Consider the following 9,385-nt stretch of genomic DNA (forward strand, 5'->3'; position numbering starts at 1 on the left):
TGGAACTTGATGATTGATCGTTCCAATTTACGTTACAGCCGATTTCGCCATAGAACGCCAATTGATTTCGTCGCTTGGGACCGATCCATTTTTAATTTACCACGTGCTTATAATTCCCTCGGCGTTCCAAGTTTAAAAGGCCCTGTTGACCGGAGTTAAGCAAGTTGACTGGAATTAGTGACAGTCAGTTCTACGGATCCACGTCGATTAGATCTTCATGATCAACGTGTTGCAATTCCCGAACGGCGACAACTATGTGCGAGTGTCTTTTTTTTTCTTCCCTCCAAATAATCATGACAATTACAAGCGCATCATTAATTTATTTTCTCGGTAAATAACAGGAGAAACAATCGTCGATCGTGAGTCCACAATATTTACATCCGTCTCAAAGTGTTTCTTCGGTATGCGATGTGAGGAGGGAGATGTTGCATGGGGATAATGGTACGGTCGGTAAACGGGGGAAAAGAAACAAGTAACGAACACTCACTTGCCGCTACAAAACACTTAATCAAAATCCAGAGCGGGGCACACCGCTCGAAACGAGTCCCGATCCTTTTTCGCGCCCTCTCGTTCCTTCCACTCTTCTCCCGATCGATCACGGCGAGTCCGTCAGCGCAGTGTACGCGCGCCGCCGGAGGAAGTGGTGTGCGTTGTCGTCGCCCGGCGAGGAACGTTAACGGCTACCTGCGCGATTCTTACTGCGGCTTGATCCACTTTGATAATTACGGCGGCGCGAACGGCCGCGAACGCTGCGTTGATTTTCACGGGATCCAGCGTCCCCGAGGTAGGAGAGGAGGCAGCGGAGCGGCCAGCGGAGGACGACGGCGGGCGGGAGGGGCGGGAGGGGAGAGGCGCGCTCCCGCCGGAGGATCCCTTTCCGCAAATGCCAGTCCGCCCTCTCGCACGCACAGCTGATTATCGATTAATATAGTTGTTGATTCCACGCTTGCGAGGAGCTTCATTGAATTATCCTTCCGATCGAACGGGCAAACCGCGTGGGCAGGCCTCTCCGTCTCTATCTCCGTCGCTTCCACACCCCCCCTCTCTCTCTCTCTCTCTCTTTCTCCCTCGCCCTCTCCCTTTCTCTCACTCGGAGGATGCCTATTTTACGGACGCGAACACCGAGACGACGCTACCTTTGGCGCGCACTTCCTCCTTTATATAATAGAATTACGGGGCGAGAGATTGCGAGAGGAGAGTAGCCGAGTCCGTCCGCTAACGGGCAACCCCCGCGGATTCGCACGCCGAGGCTCCGGGTGACGGCGAGGCGCCCTCAATTCTCCAGGAAGGACACGAACTGCGTGAGCTTCTGCAGCTGCTCCTCCGTCAGGCAGACCTTGTCCGATTGATTGTACTGCTCCTCGTCGACCTGCTTGCGCGGCTGCACTATGGTATCGTCCACGTGCCAGCCCCTGTCGATGGCGGCCCGGCGCGCCTCGTCCAACGACATGCCGCTCATCGTCGCCATGGTGGTCAGGTTCAGGGAGGAGTACGCCTTCGATATCAGCCTCATCACCCGCTCTCGAACATTGTCTGCAAAAATCGGGGTCGAGGCGGAAGAGGAGGGGCGGGGAGGGAGATCTCGAGTTAGCGGAAAACTCCTCTCGTTTCCTTAACAAAGAGCGGGCAGTTCGAGGTAAAGACCGACTTCCCGAGCGGGCGCCGTGCGGATTCCGCTTGAATAATCGATTATCGGCCGGCGCTGCGAGCGATAAATTATCCGTAGACGGTGGGTTTAATAGCAATTGATCGTTAATTATAATGAGGTACATATTTAGTCCTCGCCTCTACAGATACGGGGCGCTAAATAAGGAAAGCAACTTGCCGTAGTTACACCAGAGTTGACCCGCGTGTGCGATATTCATTGAAATGCCAAATATTCTCTCGTACGAGACCAGCTCGACAAATGACAATTGTATGGAACCAAGAGTCGTAAGTGATGTATTGCAATTGTATATTTTTAAAATCGGATCCGCGTCCAACGACTTAACAAATTTCTATCCTCGTTAAAATCGCATCCCTATACGCGCAAATAACTTGTCGCAGACACATGCTCTCTTGCTACGAAACAAAACTACGTGTCTGCTTGCACGAGAAAAGCGTAAATGGCTATAATTCGCCGACCGACGTAGTTAATTATTGTTATTTCTGTCCAAGCGGACGAATCATTCGCGTTTTATTAGCCCGAAGTTCATCGTTTTACTGACTAGACTCTACGCATAACAGGGAAAATATTAGGAATAGGACTAAATTTTAGAGAAAAGAGAGATTAGATGTAACGTATAGTGAAGAGATATAGAATACAAGTAACTATAAAAAGATCGCGTCATACAGTCATAATTTGCCAGGTTGTGAATTAAAACAATATGAACTTAATCAGGGCTGGGAAGCAACCCGTTACTTGTAACGAAGTTACAGTTAGTTACTTTTTTGGTAACTCTAACTTAACTTCGTTACTTTCTCTCCGTCTGTAACTGTAACTTAACTCAGTTACATTTTGTCGATAACTAATTTAATAGTTACATTATATATAGTTATATATTAATAGTTACTTTACATACATTTTGAACATCCACCGATCGCATTTAGGTCTTGCCTTTGCGCGTAAACTCTATCGACACTTGAAATTCAGATGCAGATTTGATATTTGTATTTTTACTGCGAGAAAGTAACTGCAAAGTAACGATTCGTTACTTTTCGAGTAACTGTAACGCGTTACTTTTCAGAATTGGTGATTTGCAACTGTAACTAGATACTTTCCCAACCCTGGATTTGACGCTTGTTCCTATTCCCAATATATCCTCCAGTGCGAGCAGGGCCTTACCTTTGAGGGCCGCCATGTCGTCCTTGATGTCCTCGCTCCATTCCACATTGAGGGCCGCGTGAACCGCGGGCCAGTTGCGCTGCCACATGCACTGCCCCACCGTCCACACCCGTGTGAGCTCCTCGTTGGCCGCCTTCACGTCCGGGGGGATTCGCTTCCAGAGGTACTTGGCGTTGCATCTGTAACCATCAGGTCACTCATTCAAGCGGACCGCTGGACAGCGGGAACCGACCGCGTCTCGAGGGCGTCGCGTCGCGCGCAAAAGTAAGACCGGTCGTCTTACTTTGGCTTGACGAAACATTTCGCGCGGCGTTCGCGCTTAGATTCGCGAGAGACAAGCAGAGAGACTCTCGGACCCGGTTTTTCGTTTTCTAGTTAAATGGTAACCTTGCCTCATGTATTATAAAAGATTTGTAGGGGCGCAAAAATGTTGCGTTACAAGCAACGCGTTACTTCCCAGCCCTACGTAAATTAGATATCATCTTTATACCTTGATGCATTTAAATTGCTGGTCTTAACTGGCCTGACTTATTAATGAAACAGAATTGATGAAATGTCTATTCGAGGACTCAAGGTATAACGTATCCTTGCTAAGAGGTATAATATCTTTAATAAATCAAACGGAAACCGCAATATGTACGGCAGAAAGTCTACTCCACTCACAGATCATTCTGATGGAGGTAGGTGGCCAGCAGTCGCATGTAGGCCTGTGCGGTGACAACTCCGGTCGGCGACTGAAACAACAGAATACGAATAAATAATAAACAGTCCCGTTCCGCACCAACGGCACTCGACTCGAAGCGCACTTCGTCTCTCGCCGCCAAGTCGAACGCGTGAAAAAGAGCCGAGCCGAGCTCGGCGACAACGACGTAACCTACAAAGTGTTACTCGCCCGCGCAGACCCGCGACTCACCTCCAACTCGCTTATTTCCAGCTCGCTCATCAGCTTGTTCAGCTCGAGCGTGCAATTCGGAACCATGGCGGCGACTCCGCCGACTGCTGCAGCGGCAACGGCTAGGCCCAGGTCCGAAAACGCGCCGACATAGAAACCGAACGAGCGACGAAGCGGCGAATGCAACAGCTACGAGCTAGGTGCCCCCAGCGCGGCGCGGATCCGGCGGATTCAAAAGTGAACGGGACAACGGGCGCCATCTGTCGCACGATGCCGCACGCTGCTCTTATGATACGTCGATCCAGCAAATAGATAGCAAACGTCCTTACCGACGTTGCGATATATCGATCGGCAAAATATTCTTCTTCTAATATTTATTAGCCCACGATGCAGCCGATACGGCCACGACGAACCAATAAGTCTTGATGTAAATGTCTTATTATCGTGTAATCATCTTTTTGATGTCACACAACGCAGAGGCCCATGCTACCGGGCCTCGCGCGGGATGACGCAACCCCGTGGGATCAAAAAGTTGTTCCCAGCCGAGAACGTTAGCACGGACGGTGCCGCGGCGGTGGGGATGGAGTGGGGATAGTCGGTCTGCGCACGCACGCTCGCACGCAAGCAACACGTCGTAAAAACGTGTGCGCTCGACGCTTGGCTACGTCGCTACGACGTGTTGCCAATCAGGATTTAGCTTTAAAGGCCTTTGCACGTAAAAAAGCATTAACCGTAACCGTAATTTTAGTCCATAACCTACGGACCCTACGTAATTTTAGTCCGTAACCTTAGGAATTTTACTTGGGTTGCTCCATCTGTCTGTACGTGTTGAAAACTACGATTACGGACTAAAATTACGGTTACGGTTAACGCTTTTTTACGTGCAAAGGCCTTAACTCACCTGATCTAAAACTCTGAATCCTTATTGGATCGCGAAATATCGCGAGCTCTTCATCGTGAAACTCGCAACGGTCGTCCAACCCGAAGCGGTGTCACTTGCAGTCAGGACCGTCCAGGACTGTCGTCAATTCTGCGTCGACGGATCTGTGGAAGATGAATATAGAATGTGTGATATGTAAAACATTGTTGACACCATCCGACAATGTTTGCAACACATCATGTGGACACATCTTCCATTTTCCGTGCCTGGTACAGTGGCTCAAAAGGTAGGTACTTAAATACTGCATCGAACACATCTCTCGCAGCTCTTGCCTTGCCTGTTATTTAAGGAGGCTTATATGTATAATTCTCGAGAGTTTTTGTATCGCTCGCGAATAAAAATGTTTAGCCTCTGAAATTAAAGACCTAAGGAGAGTCCAACACTCATGATCGGGTATAGTGCGATTGGCTGATCACCTGTTCCCCATAAAAATTCTGATTATTGAAAACATCTACGAGGACCTGTACTTTTCGTAGGAGTCAAAGGACCGCTGTCTTCATATATATTAAATATATTAAATGTTTAAATATAAGATAACTTTTTTACACCGCCACTTTTTAACACTGCTACATGTGTTCCAAAATTGGAAGCTTCACTTATCATTACTACATCATCTAATGTAAAATTGTTTCAGATCCGAGACCTGTCCGCAATGTCAGGAGAGAACGACGGAGCAGAGTATATTCAGGATACTTTTCAACATTCCAAACAATGACAGTATCATAGAAGACCCCGCTTCCCTGCAGTGCAAAATTGATAATTTGAATTCTCAAGTGAAGCTAAAAGACAGCACTATCAATAATCTTGCAGAGGATAAGCAAAAGTTGAAGAAGCAGGCGACTGACTTGAGACATGAAGTTCAGAGGGTTGAAACTGAAATAAGCGGCAAGAATGATGCGATTTACGCGCTTCAAGACCAGGTTAATTTTTACAAACAGCAATGTTCTGATGCAAGCAATCTTTCAAAGGAGAATGAAGAATTAAAGCAAAAGCTCGAGCATTTAAAGAAGTATGTTTTTTTTCATAGTATTTCGCTGTAAGTTTTAGAGATGTATGTGCAGTTTTCAAATTTGTATTTAATCTCGATTGTTGATCTTATAGCATACAGAGAATCATGGATTAACCTGCAAACGAGATGGATGATGATGTAATAATAAAAATAGAAAACGTGCCCAAGCTGCAAACATACGTGACAGCGATAAGGAGGTATTTTATATATTAAATATATTTGATATTATTTGTTGTATATGGAGGTATAGTAAGATAATAATATAGATTAACTTACTGAATTTTTCAGGGAAGTGAAGAAAAGGTTTGACAAGATCAAAGAAATTAGGAAGAAGTATATGAAATTACAAGAACACTTCTCGCATGTTTCTATGAGATACAAGACTTTAAGAGAGGAGTTTGCTAAGCTAAAGTATGTATGTTCTTGACACACGAAATCATTGTTTTCTTAGAATCATCCTTCCTAAATTCTATTACTACCGCATGTTTTTAGAGACGCGGAAGATCGAATAATGGCTTATGAGACCGAGAAACGAACTTTGCAATCTCAGATTCTGGATATGCTAGCAGACTCACGTAAATGTGTCTGTGATAAAGCATCCGTGGTAAAGCAAGCAGACTTAACATGTGATAATGTTGAAAAATGTACTGCAGCGGTGAAAAAGTGTGAGGCAAAACTTGAAGACACTTTAACACTCAAAGAGACTGATATTGTCGATTTAGTAAGTAAATTAACTTATTGTTTTATTTCAATTAAACAGTATCTCAATGAGAGGTATTATTTCTTATTGCAGGACAGTACCCAAAATATTCCACAGAATGAAAAATCACAGGGTTCCTTTTCGACGAGGGAACATGCTATAAAGAGACAGAGATCTAGTAACAGTCTTAAGGCTCCTGGTCCCTGAGCCGAGAACTCCGCGATGACGGTGGCGACATAGTCGCTAGCGGTAGGAATAAGAACCCTATCCTGTCGCCGGCTGAAGTATTAGGCGTGAAAACTGACAGATTGACAACACAATTTATTCTTGCGTGGATTTTCGTAATTATTTCTTTTACGCTAGTTCTGTTACGTGTGACCTATTCGTGAAACCCCCAAAAAGCTCCGAAAACTAAGATTAGCGAGGAATTCTAATCGTAGAAAGACATTTTCCACTCCTTTCGACAGTGTCAAATCATGTGTTTTCTTGCATAATTTGACTAACTTTGACGTTTACTGTAGAGTTGTTTATTAGCTGCCAAGGGAAAAGGATAGTTTACGGAGTCTTTTGGAAGTGTGCTAAAACGGACTAAAGTGTACTTTTGGTCGAATATCTTTTTATTTGGAAATGCCACGCAAGAATTCTTGGTGTCATTTCTCGCTTCTGACGTCAAAATTCAATATGGCCGCAGTGACAACCCAGGAGCCTTAATATTCCTTCGAAAGTACCTTCAATACTTGCGAAAAAATCGAGATTTGATTAACTAAGTCAAGTGAGCTGTCTTGCACTTATATTTAATATAGTGTCATTTGTATTTCTCAAATTTCAATATTTTTTTATACTTATTTTAGGAAACTACCAGTGGCCATGACATGAGTTTTGATGCGAAATCTGTTGCGCTCAGACAAGCTGTGAAGAAGCCGCCCGCGAAACCTACGAAAGCAGTACACAAGGCATTCCTAGTAAATGGCAAGCCGTATAAAGCACCGAAGCTTCCTCGTCCGAAGTATTGGGCCACAGATCGTCTTTATAGATTCCTGTGGCGGCGTATGGAGCCGAAGTACAAATTGGCGACGAGGGTCAAGTCCGAGAAATTCGTAAAAGAATTAGCAGAGATAGTCTCTGTTATTGAGCGCCGTAAGAAATATGAAAATTATGAGGTCGAATTGGAGGCTCTGTTGAAAGAAATGAGTCGCTTGAATATTATTACTACTCGTAGTGATTTTCATCATTTCTGTCAGGACTTTATGCCATACGAGTTTCGCGTTAAAGTCGTGCCTATGATACTGCCTGGTAATAAAATGAATATACCTTTCGATCCAGAAAAACTACACGTTCCTTTACTCGGTACCGAATGATTAACGCAATTGAAAACATAGCTGTAAGAGTAGTCAAAATATTCTATCGCATTTGCTTTGTTTGTATTTCTTTTTTTCGATTTTTCGCAGTTTAAAATCTCGGAGGTTCAGATTCTAGGAATTCTCGGAAGCAACAATGAACGAGGTAAATCGAGGCACGAGATCAAAGATATCAACGAATATTTTTCTGATAGTTGAAACAATCATGAAACATGTTCAAAATTTTCAAACAATTCTTAAACAATTGTAAAACCACGTTCTTTTTACTTATATTTGCGCATTTTTTCTTTTTCGTTGGTGCTCCTTTTGGTAAGTTCGAAACATTCGATTCTCGTGCCTTTGATGGTTGATCCTTCGATGCTTCTACTCGCACTCTAAGCGATCAGTATTGCGTGTTTATTTACTTATCCCGGTTTATATGTACATACATCATTTGCTTGTACAGCGTTATATATAGACCTATTGTGATATCTTTGCGGATATAAATATCCAATCGTTCGTTTTGTACGGTAATCTTTTTGCCCAAATAAACACCTTGTTTTTCCACGATGTTCACAACAAAAATTATTTATGCTGCTTCATGACGCGGATGGATTGGACAACATTAGACAAATTGTCGGAGTGAGTGTCTGTGTTAAATTATACAAAAGGGTTATTAGAGTCTTTTTCTTCTTAGGAAGGTTTCTTCCGGTTTCATTTAATAAATAAAAATTTGAGAATTCTTTTTGTTAAATTGAATTATCCCTAAGAAGAAAACGGTTCGAACAATTCAAATCATTATTCCACATCCTAGTAGCACATTGACCAAATATTGGTTAAACATTGGCTCAATATTTACTTGTATTAGGCAAATGTTTAGCCGATGCACTGTGCAGCTTCTCCAAAATATTGCAACGAATCGGAAACAAAAGGATTAATGTTCTACATTGTAAAAAGATATATCTTCGGCGTGAACGGAATGAACGGAACTCGGTTCTCACAATATAAAAGTCAAAATGTCTCTTTAACCTTTAGAGGGCCAGGGTTTTATGAGCTTTTAATCCTCTTAGAAAATTCCCAAATATTGTGCCTATATATCTTTTATATAACCTATACAAAGTTCCAATCACACGTAAAGACTATATTTTAGTAAAGACTATACGTTTAATTGAGCTTTCGCACGAATTAGAAATTTGCATATTGCTTCCTCATCATTGAAGCGTGCAAATTGGAAATTTGCACATTTCTTCCTCATCATTAAAGTAGGCAAATTAGAAATTTGCACATTGCTTCCATTGTTAAGGCTTTCTCATAGAGAAGCTTTAAGAGAGAAATCTAACTTTACTACGATGTTTCTTGAAAGTATTCAAATTATTCTTATTTCGCTCTTAAAGCTTCCTCTATGAGGAAGCTATGTGCAAGTTTCTAATTTGCACACTTTACTTTACTTTTTTTCTAATTAGAAATTTGCACATTGCTTCCATTGTTATGGCTATAAATACACACTTCAAATTTCGCGCACTATTACGTCACTACGCATGCTCGGTCAGTCTGCGCCGCACCCGTATAGCGCCAGTTCGTGTCGGTACGACAGGTATCCTAACCCCAAAACCGTCACTTTTCAACACGTTATAACTTTTTTTCTGTCGGCAGAGCGACGATTTTTACTTTCACAGTTGTGTT

The 9,385-nt window shown here is 43.3% G+C and overlaps 2 protein-coding genes across 4 annotated transcripts; one reads left to right on the plus strand and one right to left on the minus strand.

The window, feature by feature from the left end:
• Positions 1 to 300: 300 nt before the first annotated feature.
• Positions 301 to 4,676, minus strand: LOC105569230 (COP9 signalosome complex subunit 8). Of its 2 annotated transcripts, none has more exons than XM_012025507.1 (4): positions 4,618 to 4,676; positions 3,488 to 3,558; positions 2,825 to 3,003; positions 301 to 1,533 (listed from the first exon to the last, which is right to left on the minus strand). In XM_012025507.1, exons 2-4 carry the CDS (start codon positions 3,523 to 3,525, stop codon positions 1,274 to 1,276), a joined length of 477 nt encoding a protein of 158 aa, XP_011880897.1. In that variant the 5' UTR covers positions 3,526 to 3,558; positions 4,618 to 4,676; the 3' UTR covers positions 301 to 1,273. The 2 variants fall into 2 exon arrangements, with proteins under 2 accessions (XP_011880897.1, XP_011880896.1); XM_012025506.1 differs by lacking the exon at positions 4,618 to 4,676 and adding an exon at positions 3,738 to 3,951.
• An 83-nt stretch (positions 4,677 to 4,759) lies between these two features.
• LOC105569229 (E3 ubiquitin-protein ligase TRAIP-like) lies at positions 4,760 to 8,272 on the plus strand. 2 transcript variants are annotated; one of them, XM_012025504.1, is made up of 6 exons: positions 5,582 to 5,665; positions 5,758 to 5,862; positions 5,954 to 6,076; positions 6,158 to 6,386; positions 6,459 to 7,137; positions 7,217 to 8,272. In XM_012025504.1, the coding sequence occupies exons 2-5, from the start codon at positions 5,792 to 5,794 to the stop codon at positions 6,570 to 6,572; spliced, it is 537 nt and encodes a 178-aa protein (XP_011880894.1). In that variant the 5' UTR covers positions 5,582 to 5,665; positions 5,758 to 5,791; the 3' UTR covers positions 6,573 to 7,137; positions 7,217 to 8,272. The 2 variants fall into 2 exon arrangements, with proteins under 2 accessions (XP_011880895.1, XP_011880894.1); XM_012025505.1 differs by lacking the exons at positions 5,954 to 6,076; positions 6,158 to 6,386; positions 6,459 to 7,137; positions 7,217 to 8,272 and adding an exon at positions 4,760 to 4,882 and having other exon boundaries at positions 5,291 to 5,665; positions 5,758 to 5,856.
• Positions 8,273 to 9,385: the final 1,113 nt, after the last annotated feature.

The sequence above is a fragment of the Vollenhovia emeryi genome, unplaced genomic scaffold, assembly GCF_000949405.1.
Source record: "Vollenhovia emeryi isolate VEMERY1.0 unplaced genomic scaffold, V.emery_V1.0 DF939125.1, whole genome shotgun sequence".
Classification (NCBI taxonomy): Eukaryota; Metazoa; Arthropoda; class Insecta; order Hymenoptera; family Formicidae; genus Vollenhovia; species Vollenhovia emeryi.